The 23,580-nt window shown below is 38.4% G+C and overlaps 1 protein-coding gene across 16 annotated transcripts; it reads right to left on the reverse strand.

Annotated features, from left to right (window-relative positions):
• Window positions 1–443: 443 nt before the first annotated feature.
• LOC107781523 (uncharacterized) lies at window positions 444–23,368 on the reverse strand. 16 transcript variants are annotated; one of them, XM_075245036.1, is made up of 13 exons: window positions 23,235–23,368; window positions 19,599–21,019; window positions 19,201–19,268; window positions 18,117–18,182; window positions 10,014–10,073; window positions 5,014–5,077; window positions 4,594–4,919; window positions 4,284–4,524; window positions 3,998–4,201; window positions 3,068–3,160; window positions 2,887–2,994; window positions 2,365–2,782; window positions 444–623 (listed from the first exon to the last, which is right to left on the reverse strand). In XM_075245036.1, the coding sequence occupies exons 9-13, from the start codon at window positions 4,073–4,075 to the stop codon at window positions 577–579; spliced, it is 744 nt and encodes a 247-aa protein (XP_075101137.1). In that variant the 5' UTR covers window positions 4,076–4,201; window positions 4,284–4,524; window positions 4,594–4,919; window positions 5,014–5,077; window positions 10,014–10,073; window positions 18,117–18,182; window positions 19,201–19,268; window positions 19,599–21,019; window positions 23,235–23,368; the 3' UTR covers window positions 444–576. The 16 variants fall into 14 exon arrangements, 11 of the variants coding, with proteins under 11 accessions (XP_075101137.1, XP_075101139.1, XP_075101138.1 ...); XM_075245038.1 differs by lacking the exon at window positions 10,014–10,073 and adding an exon at window positions 16,073–17,570; XM_075245037.1 differs by lacking the exon at window positions 10,014–10,073.
• Between the last annotated feature and the right edge of the window lie 212 nt (window positions 23,369–23,580).

Raw genomic sequence — 23,580 nt, forward strand, 5'->3', positions numbered from 1 at the left:
ACAACAAGTATCGTCGCAATAGAGCTATAGGGACGGTTCTGTATAACGGTTTCATAACTGATGCATAAGATGGCCTATTGCAACGGTTATTTTATGAATGATATTGCGACGATTCTTTACTCGATAGAACGGTTAAAAACCGTTGCAATAGAATTCATTATCAACTGTTGTTCAGGCTATTGCTACAGTTATTTTATAATTTTGCAGTTGTTACTTAATGCTAATGCGACGATTACGTTATACTATTGCAACGGTCACTTTTGGCTTATCCGATTGGGGCTCATGCTATTGCAATAGTTATAGTGATATATTGCGATGATTATTTTATGGGCTACTGCAATGCCTATCATATCTCTATTGCAACAGTTATACAAACCAACAATATGTAACATACCTTGAAATATATATAATTTACGAGAAAAATTCATTTTAAAACAAAATCAGAATCCATAATAGGTGTAATATCCATAAAAGCAAAACATTTAACAATATCTGCCAATGAATTGGAACACATAAGTTTCCAAAGTGTACAAAAATAAAATATTTCTAGTTTCATCATGAATCAACCTAATACTCCTAAGTAAGATCTTCATCACTTTTGTCGCCTACTTCAAGTTCTCCGCCTACAAATAATCAAAAAACAAACAATTTAGCAAAAGTTCTATAAAAGGATTTCATTTAAAGATATGTATATTAATGTCATGACACATGGTAAGATTAAACAAATTTACAAATACACAAGGCCAAACCTATATGCGGCCCCTCTAACTTGGCGCCAAAATTCATATGGACACCTCAACTTAGCTATGTTTCATTTAAACACTCCAACTATGTTTCAACTGTTCCACTTAAACACAATTTACAAACTTAAATCCTTGTAACTTATACAGCCAACAAAATGTTGCAACTATTTTATCTAAACATCTATCCTAGAAATTGATATAAAGAAGCCACATACAGGATGCTCTTCTCAACCATCAGACCTACACCCTCGACTTAGTCGACCTCTCACCTGACTATTTTAAGCTACCCAATATACCATCAATCGACTTATCCTTAGTATCCACAGGTTGGTCAGTTACAAATGAATAAGTCTTCAGCCTCCTCCCAGTGGCAGAATTTTTCATTTTGTCAGCTGATATTGAAGTATCTAATTTTGAACCATCGGTTGAAAATTCTACCATGCCATCAAAATTTACAAACTTACATAGTACAATTACATCCCCATGCAACAACAAGAACCCCTTTTAGTTATAAGCTTCACATTAACAACATTTAAACCAGCTTTAGAAACAGCAAATTGCAGGAATAGCAAAAAATTCCAATGTCAACATCATTTAACCAGCATAAGAAACCAGCAAAGAAAACATTAGTTTCTGCGACCAGCAAACCAAGAAAACACCAGAAAAGCTTGGTTATAAACCAAAATTTACAATTAGAACTAGAAATTCAACAACAACATAAAAAACAGTGACATCCTACAAGTGAGGAAAATGAAACCAACAATGTATGTACTGGAAAAAATAGATAGAAGAAAGTAATAGCAATAGTAATAGCAATATCAACAAGCAGTAACAATGACATGGTACTAGAATACCGATGCGGAAAATAATATCAAAACATCCATAATACTAGCAATCTAAGAACAACAATTAAATTCTTATGCCTTTATAAATCCAATATTGGACTAGTTTCACCTATAATAGTCTAATAAACCTTGTCATATCATGTCAACTGTCAATATATGCACATAAGTGGGAAAGAAATAACAGAAAAGAAAATGACAGACAAAAGTCATCAGCAGCATTGCATTCAAATTGACTTCTCTAGCAGCAAGAGTACCAAACTACATCCCTCAAGAATAGTAACAAGTATATGATACAATGTGACTACACTTCAGAACATAAAAGGTGACATAGCGCAACATTAAATAATGAAGTACATATACCTCAACTACCCAAAAAACATTCTGTTGATCTAAGGAACCACATAAAATCCACAACCCACATCTTTAATCAAGAAAATGACAGATCAAGGAGTTTCTACTACAAAAAATACATGAACAAGAAGCAGATTCTTTTACAAAAGATACATGAACGGAAGTCAACACAGGCAAAAACAAATTCGCCAGCATTTTGGGCAGAAACTGGAAAAATTGGGCAGAATTTTTCTAAAAAAAATACACCAGCATTTCGGCACTTTTTGGACGTTTAGAAAGAAGAAGAAGAAGAAGAATCAACAACAATCTAGACTCCAATATGGAAAACTCAAACCATAGTAAAATTCAATACATATATTAACAAATATCAGCAGCTCTACAGTTGCTAAAATATAAATTTTAGCCTGGAATAAAGTGATGCTAACCTTGATTGTTGCTACCTGTAGATGGTCGACGGATCAGTTGATTAGCAGCTTGTGGTGCAGATGTAGCTTCTTCTAGTGACAAAATAGACAATGTTGCTAGTATGTTTGGATTAATTAATCCTGCACGTTGAAGTTGAGCAATTACATATGCAGTAATTTCTTGTCGTATAGTTCTCTTTTGTTCCTCTATTTGTTCCTCCATCTTTCGAATCCTTTCTTGCATTTCTTGCACTGTATCATTTGTGGCATTTGAAGTCGACATGAAGTGGCCCACTTTTCCTTTCAAAGTAGTCTTTGTAACCCCCCGTCCATATAATCTTAAACGTCCTAGATGTTCAGGACCCATGACAGATGAAAATGCATCTACAGACTGACTGCCATCTACACTTTGTTGTGTTTCAATTTTTTCCATTTCAGCCTAACAAAGCAAATTCAACAAAAGAATTAAAGTAAATACAAAATAAGAAAGAAGAATAAATAAAATGATCTCATCTAAAGCTTGCATATAGATAATATTCATACAATTTTACTAGTTGTATTTTCGTCTGAGTGCTTGTACGCACGCCCAGGTTTTCTTGATCTTGTGGCCACAAACATCTCCTTAAGTGATACAGGTTCCTTTGTTTTTTCCTAGTCGCACGAAAGTGGATATAAGAGATCTTTAAAAAATATAATAGATATAATAATAAATAATAGTACACACCAATTCATTACGAATTACAGCAAAACTTGTTTTGCCAGCAGTGTGTGGATCCATCAACTTTTTTCGATTCTCCTTGTTGATTTCGGATGATCTCTACAAATAAAATGAATTAATACAATACAATAAACCAAAATAGAACAACATTATTTGCAGCAACTTGTGAGATGCACAGAACCAATATGTAGAGTTATAGCTCAGCTACTTGTGAGTTATTTGCAACAACTTGTGGTCTCTAAACTAGCAAAGAATGAAGGAGAGCAATTGACAAGATTCACTATATCAGAGTATGCTAGGATATACAAATTGTAGAGTTATAGCTATATGTTTCAGCGACTAATCTTGTTGGGATACTTTTCGTTGAACTTGATAACCAATCTATGAAGTTCTTATTTAAAACCCTTCCTTATCTTTAGATTATTCCAAGCAAAAAAATATTATCGGTATCTTTGGATACTTATGAATTTGAGTAACAAGTGTCGTGAAGACGACCACAACATTTACAACAGGAGCATTGAAGATGTATCTACATTCACAAACAATTACTTAAGACTCCAAAAAATCCCCACAATTTCCTAAGTTGAAGGCCGTTGCAGATATCTTGAACATATCAGAATTAGAGTGAAATCTAATGGAGAAACCTAGAAGCTAAGTGAATTCTCCATTTTAAGAACTTCCCCACCAGCTAGAATTTGATATCTGACATGATCAAAAAGTAGAATGCACTAGCAACTATATCAGAAGAACCATGAGATGCACAGATGCACAGAACCATGAGATGCACTTCAAAGGCCCTTAAATCATGCCAGAAGAACCACGAGATGCACAGATATGCACTAGCAACTATATCAGAAGAACCATGTGATGCACAGAACCATGATCATGGTTTATATACTGGTTGTAACTATTGTCAAGATCATGGTTTATATTTACCTGTAGTTTATCAGAACTCCAATATTTCAGGAGCTCTTTAAACTGATATTCTGGTATATAATCGGGCCTTTTTGCCATGTGAACTTCATCATTTTGATAGGCATCATAATGATCTTTCTCCAGTTGACTTTTATGCCTTCTCCAAGCATTTCCAATTGAAAATAAAGTCCATGTTTTTGCAGCTTCAGGAATATCATACTTCAACTACAATTTGATTTCATTTTATTAGCAGAAATTGTAACATACTTTTAACAAATAACTGAACATTTGTATCGGAACTTCAAACCTTGGTATATGTCTATAAATCGTCTTTTGTGTCCATTTTCCTCCATATCAATATATCCAGTAGGCAAAGAGTTGCAGTCCTTGCCAATGTACCGAGAAAGCTACCAAACTCTCGTACATCTTCTTTAGTAGGACCAATGGGCTGATTCAAGTTGTTAAGTGTGATCACCTTACGCGTCTTTCTGCTATGGACAGTACGCATTCGTGTCCTGCCTCTTTTTTTGGTGTTACAGGACCATAAGCTTCAACAAAACACAAAAAATCAGAGGTGATGGATGAATTCAGTAAGATTCTAAGTTATGTAGACTTACCTTGTTCTTCGGATCGTTCATTAGCTGTAGGACTGGTAGAATCTATTTGCATCTGCTCATATACAATGTGCCTCTTTACAAATTGATCCTCTACATGTCATTCATTTGCTTCAGATCGTTCTTCTATTGTTGGTTGTTCTTCAATTAGTTTTAGCAGATGCTCTTTCTCTGACTGTATAGCTTGAACGGTTTTTTTTGTTGTCAATGACATTCTCTTTTTTTTGCCAAACATGATAAACTTCTAGCTTGAACATATGATGGGTTTTTTCCTTTTTTATTTTTTCTTGAAGACCCTTCTTGACCCATGACATCTAAATCTATGTAAGCTTAAGAAAATCAAAGCTAATCAGGTTAGACAATGGAACATAACAAAGAAAAAAAGGAAGAAAAGGCGTGAAAGAGAAATTTTGTGCCACTTACTTGAAAGAGAAACTTTATGCAACTTACTTGAATTTACAATCAGTAATAATTGCTGGTATAAAACCTGTAAAATTGAAGCAATTCAATATAGAGCTGTAAGGAAAAAATAAATTCAAAAAGTCTAAAAGCATACAAACAAGAAAAATAATCACATAATATTTCTAAAAATGGCATTATTACTCACTAAAAACAATGATGACTATATATTTAAAGAAGTTCAGAATATTATTTATCAATCATCAGCCTCCATCCAATCCCAATCAGTATCATCATACTCATCCTCCTCTTCCGATGTTTCCATAGTTGTATCTTGTGATTGAGAAGGCATATCAATGATATACGCAGGTATATCTTCTCTCGACCATCTGGCATCCACGTCGAGTAATATATTTGATGAACCAATATCATCATTAGGCTCTCTCCAAAATGTTTCTCCAATATTAGGACAATTCTCTTCTTCCAAATCATATAAATCAACAGAGACTTTATTTCTTGCATAATAAACATCTTTTTCAATTGGATCCTCCACATAAAAAACTTGATGTACTTGAGATGCTAGGACAAAAGTATCATCTGTACTGCATTTTTTGTTGAAGTACACCCGCGTTAATCCATATCCATCAATTTTATTATGAAACCAATCACATCTAAATAGTACAACACTTAAACAGTCCCAATAATCAATTTCAATTATATCCTGAATAGCTCTATAGTAGATAACGGTTCCACCGATGGGATTTTGGTCCCTAGCACTAGCAAAACTATCTGTTGTTGCTGACAAAGTCACTCCATTATTTTGAGTCTTGCATGGAGCATCTCGTTCCATTGTATGAAATCGATATCCATTAATGAAATAGGCAGTATATCTTTTAGCCACTGTGTTAGGCCCTTTAGCTAGCCATCTTAAATGAATGGGTACTATAACATTTTTAACTTTCTCTCTAAGCCAATTTTCGAATTCTCGACTATGAATTCGTGCTTTTAGCCATGCATTTCCTTTTGTATGATTGTCAATGAAATTCTTATGTTCCCTGTAAGTATAAATATAAAATTTAATCATTAGACCATAGGAGATACAGTTTAAAATATCTTATCATGAAAAAAATAAAGTTTAAATTACGAATGACAGTTATATATTTTATCTTACTTGATAAATGCCTCAACTTGTTCATCTCCAGTATTGAACAAAACATATCGATGTGCTTCAAACCATAACTTTAAATCCATGTCAAAAGTCTTGCCTTTCATTTTATTCTTACTTCCGATTGGATGGCCTATATTAGGAAATATAGTTGAAGAATCATCTCCCTCTATTTGAATGCCTATATCATCTTCAGTTTGATAGCGACTAAATCATGTCTTCATCCCATCATGTAAGTATCTCGAACAAAAGTTCAAGCATTCTTCTGCCAAAAATCCCTCTGCTATTGATGCTTCTGGATGAGTTCGATTACGAACAAATGCTTTGTACTTATACAAGTTTCTCTCCAAGGGATACATCCAACGCAAATGAGTCGGACCGCCAAGCTTAATTTCATTCACTAAATGGATAAGCAAATGTATCATTATATCAAAAAAGGTTGGCGGGAAAATTGTTTCGAGGTCACATGCTATATCTATAATTTCAGACTGCATTTTATCAACATCACTTTGCCTTATAACCTTACTACATATGGTTCTAAAATAATTTCTCAACCTAATCAAGGCCAAAGAGACATTCTTGGGTAACACTTTTATAACCGCAACTTGGAGCATGTAATGCATTATGAAATGAGCATCATGGCTTTTGTAACCTGATATTTTCATCTCCTCCACTTGCACTCGATGTGATATATTTGAGGCACACCCTTTTGGTAATTTGGCATTCTTTAAGACGATGCAAAATAATCTTTTTTCTTCTGGTTTCATGGAGTAACAAGCTTTAGCTAGATGAACTTTTCTATTTTTATCATCTTTTAATGGTTGAAGCTCCTTGCGTATCCCCATTTCTTGCAAGTCATAGCGAGAATTTACATGATCCTTGGACTTTCCAGGTATATCTAACAAAGTCTCAAGCAAACTATCACATATGTTCTTCTCTATATGCATTATGTCAAGATTCTGCCTCAATTTATTATGTGCCCAATATGGCAATTCAAAAAAGATGGATCTTTTCTTCCACGGACCGTCATTACACCGAGGCCTTTTCTTTTGGCCTTTTCCAAAGATAATATTGAATTCACGTAGTTCTGCGAGCACTTCTACCCCCGATAAGGGAGTAGGCATGGCTGGATCCTCCTCTTCACCATTGAATGATTTCTTATCTTTCCGAAATGGATGATCATGCGGTAAAAATGCCTGATGCCTCAAGTAACACATCTTACGACTATGTTTGAGATATTGAGAGTAAGTATCATAATTACAAGTGGGGCATGCCCATCTCCCCTTGGTGCTCCATCCGGAAAGCATTGATAATGCTGGAAAATCACTAACTGTCCACAATTAGGCTGCACGCATTAAAAATGTTTGGTTAGTTTCAGCATCATATGTTTCTACTCCCTTTTCCCATAGTTCCTTCAACTCAGCAATTAGTGGTTGTAGGTACACATCTATATCCTTTCCTGGAGATGATGGACCTGGAATGATCATTGATAACATTATATACTCCGGCATCAAGAAAATCCATGGTGATAAATTATAGTTCATTAACATGACTGGCCATGTACTATGGGAAATGCTCATGGTTCGAAATGAGTTAAAATCATCGCTTGAAAGACCCAATCTAACATTACGAGGATCTTTAGAGATGTCCAGGTACAACAAGTCAAAATCCTTCCAAGCTTCCTCATCAGCAAGATGTCTTATATTTCCATCTTTGGGTCGTTCAGTAGCATGCCATCTCATTGCTATAGCTGTTTCAGAACACATGAATATCCTCTGAAGCCTAGGATTTAAAGGAAAGTACCTTAAAACCTTTGCAGCAACTTTGGTATTCCTATTAGTCAAGCCATCACGCACATTCTTCCATATAGAAGATCCACACACAGAGCAATTATCTGCCTTCTCATTCTCATTCCAAAATAACATTCAAACGTTAGTGCATGCATGTATTTTATCATAATGAAGACCCAAATCTTTTATCACATTTTTTGCCTTGTGAAAAGACTCAGGTAACTTAGCAAATGAAAATTCCTCTTTTATCAAGTCTAACAAGTCATAAAATGCCACATTACTCAACCCATGAATGCATTTAAATAAGAACAACCGAATGGTGAAATCCAGTTTAGAGAAACTTTCACACCCTAGATACAACTCTTGTTTTCCATCCTCCACTAATTTAAAAAATCTCTTTGCTTCTTCAGATGGTCCCTCTCTCATTTCTTCATGGCTCAAGTCACCTTCTACATTTCTAAAAGTATCATGAAGCAGACCATCAATATCGTCATGCATATCGGAACCATCATCATCAATGGTTGGATGTGGAAAATCTCTCGAGAAAAACCCTTCTTCGTGAAAACCCATTCGGTGTATCCATATGTAAACCCATAAGCAATTAAGTGATCCTCCACCACATTTCTATAATGCCAATAACGATTAAAGCCCCTTTTACTAGGGCATAATATTTCATTTCCTTGGGAAGATCGTTCAAACGCTTTGTCAAGAAAATCATTTACTCGACAAATATAATCATCGGTGGATCTTCGAAGACCCATCCAACTTTTATCTTTATTACTCATTGAATACCCTATGAGACACATAAGTAAATCAGCAATTAGTAATCCTTGTTCCAGTAAGCTACAATTGTAGCATTCAAGTGATGTTGTATCGGTAAACCATTTAATAATTACTTTTCACTATTCCAAACTAGTTGTAAATATTTATTGCAAAGCTGGAAGCCACTAGAAAAGAAAAACATAAAGGTTATGAAGTTGATTAGTGATCAACGACACCTAACCTGCTCATGACATGAGGGAGAAAAGATCATATTTTATTGGAAAAGTAATAGAATTGCAAAGGAATCAATTTACCTCTTAGAATTACAAAGGAATAAATTTATCTCTTAGATTTAAATTTTACACTCAGAAATATACTGGTAATTTTGGGACATATACTTGACCATAAGCATCTAAAAGGGACCTTTCAGAAGGAGGATTTTATATAAATTACCAAACTTTGGGATCTTTTTGCAAGAGGATTTTACTAAAAACTCAATATAATATATTAAAATATATCAATTCATAATTAAAATTCAAAAATCCAAAGTGAAGCAGTGGAAAATTGAAAAACAAAAAACAAAGCTGAAAAAAGAAAGAAGAAGAGAAGAAGAACTGAAGAAGCTCTCTGAACTGAAGAAAAAACAGAGCTTTTCTCAAGCTGTTCTATTGAGTGCAACAGTGATCAAAAACAGAACCAAAAAAAGAAAAGAAAAAAGAAAGAAGAAGAAAAATGAAAAAAACAGCGCAACACAGGCTTTGTTCTGTTGTAGCAGCAACGACAAAAAACAAAGCCCAAAAAAAGGAAAGAAGAAGAGAAGAAGAAGAAGAAGAAGAAAGGAAAAAGAGAAAAATTCGACGAAGTCACAGAACAAAAACTCGAAGAAAGAAGAAAGGAGATGAAGGAAGGAGAAGAAAGAATAAAAGAGGTGAAGAGAAGCATACCTGATGAAGAAACTTGAAGAATAAAGGAAATTGCTGGTGTCACGACCCCAATCCCGGTCGTGATGGCGCCCAACACGATACTAGGCAAGCTCGACCAATTACCACTCACAATTCCTTCTTATTAGAATTCATTACACATTTTCATAAATAGATACCAATTTAATATAAGTAGAAGTCTGAAATAAAAGATTGAAATATGCGGAAAGCCATAATGAAATCTCTACAAATGCCCAATGATCTGGTGTCACAAGTCTGAGCCTCTAATACAAGGTTTCAACAGCCTAATCCAGAAATATGTTTAAAATGCGGAATAGTCAAGAAAGAAAGAGGTAGAAATCGGGGGTGCGAATGCCATGCAGCTACCTCGATAACTCCGATGAAAAACTAAACGGCAAGAAAGCTCGCTCTACACCTCAGGGACACCTGTACTTGCACACATGGTGCAGGGAGTAATGTGAGTACTCCGACCCAGTGAGTAATAACAATTAATAATGGCTGACGGAATAAAATCACGTAAAGGTACTAAGCAGTTCTATATCAAAGTAGTAAAACCATTTAAAGAGAAAGTAGTAAAGAAAATTGAATGAAACTCTTTGAACCAGGTGAAAACAGGTAGTTTGACAGGCAATAATCCAGTATAAATCCGCTCCTCGAGCATTTCTGTTCATTTACTTATTTCTTACCCTCCATACTCAATTCATATACTTCTCACAATAACCGAAATCGAATATATATATACCGCTGCGGCGTGCAGCCCGATCCGTATCGCTGTGGCGCACAGCCCGATCCATAATAATAATAGTCAACTGCGCTCACTGGGGGTGTGCAGACTCCGGAGGGGCTCCTACAGCCCAAGCGCTATATTGCTACGGCGTGCAGCCCGATCCATATATATATATATATATATATATTTACATATATATATATATATTTACATATTTGCTGCGGCGCGCAGCCCGGTCCATATAAGTATTTGTTGCGGCGTGCAGCCCGATCCAATATCATATATAATATCCTCACTATTGGGTCCTCAACCCCTCTCAGTCATTATAATCACAGCCTCTCGGGCACAATAATATAAGGTAGGGATCTCAGCTCACATATTTCATTCATTTAATTAACATTTCATAACCTAGTTCATATCATTTTTAAACAATTAGAAACATGATTGAGGATACGATTTTTAGCAAATAAGTGAGGAAAACCAGTCAAAAATCTCATAAGGGTTCTACAGGTCGGCACAAGGCCCCAAACATGGCAACTAGCCCAAGTCATGATGACAATACATAAGTCTCAGTAAAAATGTAGTGAAAATATCAAATGGGATGGACCAAGTCACAATCCCCAGTAGCAATGAACCCCTCGCTCATCACGCAACGTGTGTCTCATCTCATTATAGCACTACGTTGAGCAAAAATCCGGGGTTTCAAACTCTCAGAATATCATTTAAAATCATTACTCAACTCAAACCGGCCTAAGCTCTAGCTCGCTATGCCCTTGCCTCTCAAATCAGCCTCCTCGCACGTCGAATCTGACCAAAACCAGAACGAATAAGTCACAATATGCTAAGGGAACAAAACCTAATCAAAAACAATCAAAAAATATCTAAAATCCCAAAATTAGCAAAACCCAAGCCCCGGGCCTACTTCTCTAAATTCAGAAATTTTTACATCAACGGGTTCCTTATCTCCCCACGAGTTCATACATACCAAAAGTTCTCAAATCCGATCCCAAATGGTCCTCCAAATCCCCAATCAAAATCTCAAAATCCCAAGCCCTATTTCTTCCATTTTTAGCAAGAATTCAATGATTTTCTAGGTGGATTTCACAATATAAATGAGTTTTAGGTCCGAAATTCTTGCCTCCAAACATTTCTCCTTGAATCCCTCTTCAATCTCCTTCAAAAAGCTCTCAAAATGATCAACTATGGCTGAAAAATGTATCCCCAAATCGCGGACAAGAGGACTTAAAAACATTCTGCCCAGGCTTCATCGAGGTGTACCTTGCGTTATGCAGGTTGTACATCCTCTTACCATTTTTCCTATTGTACACCTTCTGTTAAAACGCCTATATATTCCGAGATATGAGTTTCTAAAGTGCATCAAAAAATTCTGTCAAAACTGATCCACCAGCTATATTCGCTTCATCATAACTTTCTGATAAAATATCCAAATTATGAATGGTTTAACTTTCTGGAAACTAGAATGCAAATACAAGATAACTTTCTGATTCCTTATATATTTCAAGATATGAGCTTCCAAACTGGACTCCTCGCACCAAAAAATTTCTGGTGCACAGCTAAAGCTAAAAAAATCTGCAACTTTTCCAAAGATGAAATAGTCCGTTTAACCACCCGAAACTCACCCGTGGCCACTGGGACCTCAACCAAACATGCCAACATATCCCATTACATCATTCAAACTTATTCCAACCTTTGGAATGCTCAAAACAATATCACAACACCAAATTCGCATCGGATTCAAGCCTAAGAATTTCAAAATTTTCTAAATTTCTCTTTTGATCAAAAACCCAACCAAACCACGTCTGAATGACATGAAATTTTGCACACACATCCCAAATGACACAACGGAACTACTGCAACTCTCGGAATTCCATTTCGACCCCTATATCAAAATCTCACCTATCAACTGGAAAACGCCAAAATATCAACTTCGCCAATTCAAGCCTAAATCTATTACGATCCTCCAAAACTCCTTCCGATCACGTTCCTAAGTCATAAATAACCTCCCGAAGCTAACCGAACCATCGTAACTCACATCCTAGCCCTCTAACACATAATCCAACATCTGATTGACTTTTCCAACTTAAGCTTCCTTAAAAGAGACTAAGTGTCTCATTTCCTACTAAAACCACTCCAAATCAACTCGATCACACAAGATACGGATAATGAAGCATAAAGAAGATGAAAATGGGGGAAACAGAGCGGTAACTCATGAGACGACAGGTCGGGTCGTCACATCCTCCCCAACTTAAACAAACGCTCGTCCTCGAGTGAGTCAAGAAACATACCTGAAGCCTCAAACAGGTGAGGATATCTGCTCCGCATCCCCCGCTCGGTCTCCCAGGTAGGTTCCTCCACGGGCCGACCTCTCCACTGCACTTTCACTAAAGCTATATCCTTTGACCTCAACTTTCGAACTTGACGACCCAAAATAGCTACTGACTCCACACCATAAGTCAAATCATCATCCAAGTGAACCGTGCTGAAATCCAAAACATGAGACGGATCCCCAATATACTTCCGGAGCATAGAAACATGAAATACCGAATGCACACTCGACAAGCTGGGTGGCAAAGCAAGCTCATAAGCCACCTCCACAATCCTCCGAAGCACCTCAAAAGGTCCAATGAACCGAGGACTCAATTTTACTTTCTTCCCAAATCTCATAACACCCTTCATGGGTGAAACCTTCAACAGAACCTTCTCGCCAACCATGTAAGACACATCTCGAACCTTCCTATCAGCATAAGTCTTTTGCCTTGACTGCGTTGTACGAAGCCTCTCCTGAATCACCTTCACCTTCTCTAAGGCATCCTGAACCAAATCTATCCCCAATAGCCTAGCCTCATCGTGCTCGAACCAACCAACTGGAGATCTACATCATCTCCCATACAAAGCCTCATACAGAGACATCTGAATACTCGACTAGTAGCTGTTGTTGTAGGCAAACTCTGCAAGTGGCAAAAACTCATCCCATGAACCTCCAAAATCAATGACACGAGCACGCAACATGTCCTCTAATATCTGAATAGTACGCTCAGACTGTTCGTCTGTCTGAGGATGAAACGCTGTGCTCAACTCCACCTGAGTACCCAACTCCCTCTACACGGCTCTCCAGAACTGCAAAGTAAACTGAGTACCTCTATTTGGGATGATGGAAATCGGCCCATGCAGCCGAACAATCTCCCAGATATAAATCCCTGCCAACCGCTCTGAAGAATAGGTAGTACACACAGGAATGAAGTGTGCGAACTTGGTCAGCCAATCCAAAACCACCCAAATAGCATCAAACTTCTTCAAAGTCCGTGGAAGTCCAACAACAAAGTCCATAGTGATCCTCTCCCACTTCCACTCGGGAATAACCATCTGCTGAAGCAAGCCACCCGGTCTCTGATGCTCGTATTTCACCTGCTGACAATTGAGACATCGAGCTACAAATCCCACAATATCCTTCTTCATTTTTCTCTACCATTAGTACTGCCTCAAGTCCTGATACATCTTTGCGGCACCCAGACGAATAGAATACCGCGAGCTGTGGGCCTCCTCCAGAATCAACTCTCTAAGCCCATCCACATTGGGCACACAGATCTGGCCCTGCATCCTCAACACACCATCATCACCGATGGTCACGTCTCTGGCATTATCTTGCTGAACTCTGTCCTTAAGGACAAGCAAATATGGATCATCATACTGGCGCTCTCTGATGCGATCATATAAAGAAGACCGAGAAACCACACAAGCCAACACCCGACTAGGCTCCGAAATATCTAATCTCACAAACCGATTGGCCAAGGCCTGAACATCAACTGCAAGGGGTCTCTCCCCAACTAGAATGTACGCCAAACTCCCCATACTCACTGCCTTTCGGCTAAGAGCATCGGCCACTACATTAGCCTTTCCCGGGTGATACAGAATAGTAATATCATAATCCTTAAGCAACTCTAGCCATCCCCGCTGCCTCAAATTAAGATCCTTCTGCTTGAACAAATGCTGAAGACTGCGATGATCGGTGAATACTTTATAAGATACGCCATACAAGTAGTGCCTCCAAATCTTCAATGCATGGACTATGGCAGCCAACTCCAAATTGTGAACAAGGTAGTTCTTCTCATGGTGCTTCACCTGACGAGAAGCATAAGCAATAACTCTACCCTCCTGCATCAATACACAGCCAATCCCAACTCTCGAAGCATCACAATATACGGTATATGAACCTGAAGCTGATGGCAACACTAATATTGGAGCTGTGGTCAAAGCTGTCTTGAGCTTCTGAAAGCTATCCTCACACTCGTCCAACCACAAAAATAGTGCACCTTTCTGAGTCAGCTTGGTCAAGGGTGATGCAATGGATGAAAATCCCTGAACAAACCGGCGATAATAGCCTGCTAACCCAAGAAAGCTACGAATCTCTGTGACTGAGGATGGTCTAGGCCAACTCTGAACAACCTCTATCTTCTTTGGATCAACCTGAATACCCTCGCTGGACACCACGTGCCCCAAGAAAGCCACTGAACTCAGCCAGAACTCACATTTGGAGTACTTTGCATAAAGCTTCTCCTCTCTCTCAATCTCTGCAACACAACTCTCAAATGCTCTGCGTGCTCCTCCTGACTACGCGAATACACCAGAATATTATCAACGAAGACTACGACAAATGAATCGAGATAAGGCCGAAATACACTGTTCATCATATGCATGAATGTTGCTGGGGCATTGGTCAGCCCGAAAGACATGACAAGAAACTCATAATGACCATATCTAGTCCTAAAAGCATTCTTAAGAATATCTGAATCCCTGATCTTCAACTGGTGATAGCCTGAATGGAGATCAATCTTGGAGCTCGCTCCCTGAAGCTGATCAAATAAATCATCAATGCGAGGCAAAGGATACTTGTTCTTCACTGTTACTTTATTCAATTGCCTGTAATTAATGCACATTCTCATTGTGTCATCCTTCTTCTTCACAAATAGAACCGGTGCACCCTAAGGTGACATATTAGGCCGAATGAACCCCTTTTGTAGGAGCTCTTGAAGCTACTCCTTCAATTCTTTCAACTCTGTTGGTGCCATACGATACAGCAGAATAGAGATAGGCTAAGTTCTTGGCACCAGGTCAATACCAAAATCAATATCCCTGTCTGGCGGCATGCCTGACAGGTCTACAGGAAATACATCGGTAAAATCCCTCACAACTGGGATAGAATCAATACTAGGAGCCCCAGCTCCAACATCTCGCACAAAAGCTAGATATGACAGACAACCCTTCCCAACCATACACTGGGCTTTCAAGAAAGAAATCACTCTGCTAGGAACATAATCAGTCACACCACGCCACTCGATCCACGGTACACCCGGCATAGCCAAAGTGACTGTCTTAGCATGACAGTCTAGAATAACATGACACAGAGATAGCTAATCCATGCCCAGAATAACATCAAAGTCCACCATGCTCAATAGCAATAAATCAACTCGGGTCTCCAGACCCCCAATAACCACAACACATGACCGATACACACAGTCTACAATCACAGTATCGCCCACTGGGGTAGACACATGAACAGGTAAAGAAAGAGACTCCCGGGGTATACCCAAATAACGAGCAAAATATGAAGACACATATGAATAGGTGGAACCGGGATCAAATAATACAGCAGCATCTCTGTTGCAGACTGAGACAATACCTGTGATGACAGCATCTGAAGCAATGGCAGTTGTCCGGCCTGGAATAGCATAGAAACGGGCCTGGTCACCACCTGATCGGCCTCCCTCTCTGGGGCGACCCATGAATGCCTGACCTCTACCCCTAGCTGGTTGCGCAGGTGGTGAAATAACTGGAGTAGAAGTCGAGGGATGACCCCTCTGCTGATACTGAACATCATGAAGTCGAGGACATTGTATACTCATATGCCCAAACTCTCCGCACTCGTAACAACTACCCGGTACTGGAGGTAGGGACTGGAGGGAACCTCTGGCACTAGAAGGACCAGTAGAAGGATCTTCCACGGAAGAACCTTGTACTGATGGAGCACGAGATGAACTCTGAGCTGGGAGGGCGCTTAGTGAAGGGTGACCCTGCTGAGAACCATGATAACCACGACCTGAAGATCCCCCACGATACTCTGGACGGACCGACCGAGCGGGCCTGAAAGAACGACCTCTACCATGCTGGAACTGGCCCATAGACGGAGTACCACTGAAACTACTAGAACCTCAAGGCCTCTTGGCCTCCCTCTCCTCTCTATCCTGACGGCGAGCCGTCTCAATCTCACGAGCAATATCAACCACCTCCTCAAATGTAACACCCAATACTCTTTCTCTAGTCATCAAGATATATATATGGTAGTTAAGGCCATCAACAAATCTCCTGATCCTCTCAAGATCTGTCGGAACCATCCACCCGGCATGACGAGCCAATTCAGAATACCTCACCTCATATTGTGACACAGTCATATCTCCCTGCTTCAGCCACTCAAACTGTCTATGCAGCTCCTCCCTGCGGGACTGCAGTACGTACTTCTCCAAGAAGAGAGTGGAGAACTCCTGCCAAGTAAGGGGCGCTGCACCAATAGGCCTACGCCTCTTATACGCCTCCCACCAAGTGAAGGCAACCGCACTAAACTGGAAAGTGGTAAATGCTACACCACTAGTCTCAAGGATCCCTGTTGTACGGAGCATCCGCTGACACTTGTTAAGAAAACCCTGGGCATCCTCGCCCTCAGCACCACTGAATGACGGAGGCTAGAGCCTACTAAACCTCTCAAGTCGACGCTGCTAATCATCTGGCATAACTGGTACTATAAACTCCTGAGCTGGTGCAACCGGCTGGGTTGGAGGTGCCTCCGAAGTTTGAAGTCCCTGCACTACCTGCTCAGGTATCCGAGCAACGGGAGTCTGGGTGCCTTCCCTGGCCTATGAAGTAGCTGTGGCTGTAGTGGCTGAAACCGCCTGAGCCAGGCCAGTGCAAACTGATAAGATCTGTGCCAAGGCCTCCTGAAGACCCAGAATCACAATAGGCACAACTGGTGCCTGATCCTGGGCTGGGGCAGCTGGTAGATCAATAGGTGTTGTCCTCGCTGCCCTGCCTCTACCACGACCACGACAGCGTCCTTGATCTCTGGTGGTCGCAGCTGGTGGCACTGGTGGTCGTCCACCTCGTCCGACAGCTCGTGTCCTCACCATCTATGAGAGAATAGAAGAATAGAAGTTTAGTACTCGGATCAACAAGTTCGCGCGACAAGAATTTCAAGAATATGAAGTTTTTCCTAAATATTCCGCAGCCTATCGAGGATAAATATAAACGTCTCCGTACCGATCCGTGAGACTCTACTAAACTGGCTCATGACTCGCGAGACCAAGTAACCTAGGCTCTAATACTAACTTGTCACGACCTTAATCCCAATAGTGATGGTGCCTAACACGATGCTAGGCAAGCTCGGCCAATTACCACTCACAATCCCTTCTTATTAGAATTCATTACCAATTTTTAGAAATAGATACCAATTTTTAGAAATAGATACCAATTTAATATAAGTAGAAGTCTCAAATAAAAGATTGAAATATGCGGAAAGCCATAATGAAATCTCTACAAATGCCCAATGATCTGGTGTCACAAGTCTGAGCCTCTAATACAAGGTTTCAACAGCCTAATGCAGAAATATGTCTAAAATGCGGAATAGTAAAGAAAGATAGAGGGAGAAATCGGGGGTGCGGACGCCATGCAGCTACCTCGATAACTCCGATGAAAAACTGAACGATAGGAAAGCTCGCTCTATACCTCAGGGACACCTGTACCTGCACACACGGTGTAGGGAGTAATGTGAGTACTCCGACCCAGTGAGTAATAATAATTAATAATGGCTGACGTTATGAAATCACGTAAAGGCACTAAGCAGTTCTATATCAAAGTAGAAAAACCATTTAAAGAGCAAGTAGTAAAGAAAATTGAATGAAACTCTTTGAACCAGGTGAAAACAGGTAGTTTGACAGGCAATAATCCAGTATAAATCCGCTCCTCGAGCATTTCTGTTTATTTACTTATTTCTTACCCTCAATACTCAATTCATATACTTCTCACAATAACCGAAATCGAACATATATATATACCGCTGCGGCGTGCAGCCCGATCCGTATATCGCTGTGGTGCACAGCCTGATCCATAATAATAATAGTCAACTGCGCTCACTGGGGGTGTGCAGACTCCGGAGGGGCTCCTACAGCCCAAGCACTATATTGCTGCGGCGTGCAATCCGATCCATATAAGTATTGCTGCGGTGTGCAGAAGTATTTGTTACGGCGTGCAGCCCGATCCAATATATGTATTTACTGCGGCGTGCAGCCCGATCCAATATCATATATAATATCCTCACTATTGGGTCCTCAATCCCTCTCAGTCATTATAATCACAGCCTCTCGGGCACAATAATATAAGGTAGGGATCTCAGCCCACATATTTCATTCATTTAATTAACATTTCATAACCCAATTCATATCATTTTTAAACAGTTAGAAACATGATTGAGGATATGATTTTTAGCAAATAAGTGAGGAAAACCAGTCAAAAATCCCATAAGGGTTCTACAGGTCGGCACAAGGCCCCAAACATGGCAACTAGCCCAAGTCATGATGACAATACATAAGTCTCAGTAAAAATGCAGTGAAAATATCAATTGGGATGGACCAAGTCACAATCCCCAGTAGCAATGAACCCCATGCTCATCACGCGGCGTGTGTCTCGTCTCAGTATAGCACTATGTTGTACAAAAATCCGGGGTTTCAAACCCTTAGGACATCATTTAAAATCATTACTCACCTCAAACCGGCCAAAGCTCTAGCTCGCTATGCCCTTACCTTTCAAATCGGCCTCCTCGTGTGTCGAATCTGACCAAAACTAGAACGAATACGTCACAATAAGCTAAGGAAACAAAACCCAATCGAAAATAATCAAAAAATAACAAAAATCCCGAAATTAGCAAAACCCGAGCCCCGGGCCCACTTCTCTAAATTCAGAAATTTTTACATCAACGGGTTCCTTATCTCCCCACGAGTTCATACATACCAAAGTTCTCAAATCCGACCCCAAATGGTCCTCCAAATCCCCAATCAAAATCTCAAAATCCCAAGCCCTATTTCTTCCATTTTTAGCAAGAATTCAATGATTTTCTAGGTAGATTTCACAATATAAATGAGTTTTAGGTCCGAAATTCTTACCTCCAAACATTTCTCCTTGAATCCCTCTTCAATCTCCTTCAAAAAGCTCTCAAAATGATCAACTATGGCTGAAAAATGTACCCAAATCGCGGACAAGAGGACTTAAAAACATTCTGCCCACGTTTCATCGAGGTGTACCTTGCGCTGTGCAGGTTGTACATCCTCTTACCATTTTTTCTATTGTACACCTTCTGTTAAAATGCCTCTAACTCCTTGCGAAAATATCCAAATAACAAACGGTTTGAATATTTAAAAATTAGACTCGAAGATCTTTCATTTGATAGGTTGTACACCATATAACTCTTTATATATTCCAAGATATGAGCTTCTAAAATACATTAGAAAATTCTGTCAAAACTGATCCACCAGCCATATTCACTTCATCATAACTTTCTGATAAAATATCCAAATCATGAATGGTTTAACTTTCTGGAAACTAGAATGCAAATACAACTTTCATGTTTTGCACTTTTTCTGATTCCTTATATATTTCAAGATATGAGCTTCCAAACTGGACTCCTCACACCAGAAATTTTCTGGTGCACAGTTAAAGCTAAAAAAAATCTGCAACTTTTTCAAAGATGAAATAGTCCGTTTAACCACCCGAAACTCACCTGTGGCCACTGGGACCTCAACCAAACATGTCAACATATCCCATAACATAATTCAAACTTGTTCCAACTTTCGGAATGCTCAAAACTACATCACAACACCAAATTCGCATCGGATTCAAGCCTAAGAATTTCAAAATCTTCTAAATTACTCTTTTGATAAAAAACCCAACCAAACCACGTCTGAATGAAATGAAATTTTGCACACACATCCCAAATGATACAACGGAACTACTGCAACTCTCAGAATTCCATTCCGACCCCTATATCAAAATCTCACCTATCAACTGGAAAACGCCAAAATATCAACTTCGCCAATTCAAGCCTAAATCTACTACGAACCTCCAAAACTCCTTCCGATCATGCTCCTAAGTCATAAATTACCTCCCGAAGCTAACCGAACCTTCGGAACTCACATCCGAGCCCTCTAACACATAAGTCAATATCCGGTTGACTTTTCCAACTTAAGCTTCCTTAAAAGAGACTAAGTGTCTCATTTCCTACTAAAACCACTCCAAATCAACTCGATCACACAAGATACGGATAATGAATCATGAAGAAGCTGTAAATGGGGGAAACGAAGCAGTAACTCATGAGACGACGGGTCAGGTCGTCACAGTTGGTCTGTTGTCGATTAGAAGGAGAAAGAGTAAAGAAATAGTGAGCCCTAATTTTTGTTTTAACAGATCGCTGCTGATGTATTCTTCTTTTCTTTTTTTGCAAAAAAATGACGCTATAGCTCGCCACACGCTACATCTCGCCACACGCTACAGAGAGGAAGAGGCGCTGGATAATACCATTTTCAGCTTCCTGCAAAAATTTGAGAATACATAAATCAGTTACTTTTAAAAGTAATATAATTCATCAGTCAAAATTTAAAATAGTAATAAAGTAAAAGCAAGTCTAGTAAAACAGGTCCTCGAACACAATGCTAAGTGTAATATCCAGATCTAGTAAAAGCAGTATGTGATGGCACATAAAAGCAGTGACTGAGTTGAAATAACATTAAAAGCAAGAATAAATGGATAAAACAAGAGAGACAAAAGGGTTGTGGGTCGGGAAAAATAAATCTTTTTTAGAAGTATATTGGATCTGCCTAGTCTTCTGCATGAAAACAAATCTTCTTAGTTTACCTTTGTCATCTTCGTTTCCCAATTTGTCATATCTTGCAACATAAGAACCTAATATCCTAAATTTTACTTCTGATTACTCCTAATATATTCTAGTTGTTTGACTAGCCAATGGCTTCTGTATCTTATGTTAGCAAAATAAAATCTGAATACCAACTTTTAATCCAGACAGGTACTTTTAAAAAAAAATTCTAAGATCAACTATGTTGTGCTCCAACTTTTAATACTAGCATTACAAGAAATATAAATTGTGTTGTTGATAAATAGATTTATCATATTTCCAACAAAAGATAATTAAAAACAGAGAAAACAAAATTCTAAGAGGGCGTCGGGCTTCCACTCTGCAAGCATATCGAGACAAAAATTCTTATATTTTCTCCTCAAACATTTTACTACATCTTTTACAAAAATCTCCTGCCAACCAACGAAATGGAAAAGTGCATCTGATTAGGTAGCTAAGCCATAGCGAGAATAAGGTTCATCATCAGCTTCAACTATACATGTGTGTGTTTCGATATATTTATCATCTAATAGCTCTTTGTATTAACATTTAACTACCATATTTTACATTAATTTTAATAGTTATTCAGCTGTAGTGACATTATTCTAAGGTATGTATGAACATGAAATATTAGTAGTTTGAACTAGAAGATAAATGCCATCACTAGGATGAACAGAGATTTTGGGATGCTTTTCATGATGTTGCAGAGCAAAATGATGTAGATAATTTTAGTTTCAACGATTCCACTCTCTAGAAGAGGCATGCAAGTTTCACAGATACTTGCCTGAGAGAAAAGGAAATGGAAATCTTATCCAATTTATGTCAAGAGCTTCTTTTATCACCTTCAAGTTACTTCTTTCTACAAAAATAAGACAAATTCAACCATAATACGCTAAAGTATATAGCTAACAATTGCTTGTTCCCTTTCTGTAATGATGTGAAAATTTAACATAGCTTCCTAAAAATAAAAATAGCATTCACTAAATTGTATGAATGCATACATAAGGCAAGACTTTTATATCAGCAATCTAGATTATGCAATAACTTTATAGTGAACTCCACACTATGACCTCATAAGAGACGGCACATATATCACCCAACGAACAGATTCAAGAATTGAGTAGAGGACAAAAACTATATTCATACCTAAAACTTGTACATTCTTTGTTATGAGAAAAAGAATAGCATTTTCATACACAAAGTTGCAGCCAGAGGTTTAAGATTAACACTAATAAGATTAACATTAACATACTTTTGTCTTCTCCAATCACACCAATCATTAAGATAACAAAATGTAATATTTCTTTGCACATAGAACAGTTCTACGAGGAAATACACATACAATATATTTCTCAAACTTACCCCTCAACACCCATTTTTAAACACAAGAGCCAAACAACCAGAAAACAAACAAAAAAAGTAAAATTCCCATATATATACAGCAATTTGCTCTAACTCTCCCAACTTTGAATTTTTCTATTTATGTTTTAGAATATTGTCGACCTCAACAATGGAGTTTTGAAGGGTATTTGTTACTTTAATTCCTCCCAAACAGCAGTAAACTCAATATTCAGTACAAAATAAACTTCGAATAAAATTTTGGCTCAAAGAATTGAAACCCAGTTTCTCAAACTCCAATTTTACTAAAACCCAAAATTTAAGCAATCTTCTTTGATTTGTTTATCACAAATTTTTTCACGAAAAACTCAAATCTTCACCAAATTTGAGATACAAACATTAAATCACACTAAAACTAAAAATCAAACATAAATTAGAATAAAAGACAGTAACTTCATAGAAACCCATTTGTGTATTCTTCAAGCTTTTCCAAAAACACTTGAATGGAAAATTTAGAGATAGGGAATTTATAAGCTATGGAGGAGAGCATGTAGACCTATTTTGGTAGAAAGCAATATGAATCGAAATCCTTTGCTGGTCGAAATCCTTCAGTGATGGAAATCCTTCGCTGGATTTGGAGGCCATTTTTCTCTTGAGGAAGCTGGAGGGTTTTTTGTTCTAGTGAATCAATTGAATAGAAAAGAGGTAAGAAGACCCCTCTTTTAGTTTGATAAGTGTAATTCTGTATTTTAAAATTATTTTTTAATTATAAAAAGGAGCATTCGCGGGTTTAGTGAAATAATTGGAGGGAAATTAAATCCTCTTTCTTACAAAGAACCGTCTCCACAGAGTTATTTTACCAAACTGTCTCCATAGACAGGTATGTGGCAACAGTTATTATA

This window comes from Nicotiana tabacum, chromosome 22, assembly GCF_000715075.1.
Source record: "Nicotiana tabacum cultivar K326 chromosome 22, ASM71507v2, whole genome shotgun sequence".
Classification (NCBI taxonomy): domain Eukaryota; kingdom Viridiplantae; phylum Streptophyta; class Magnoliopsida; order Solanales; family Solanaceae; genus Nicotiana; species Nicotiana tabacum.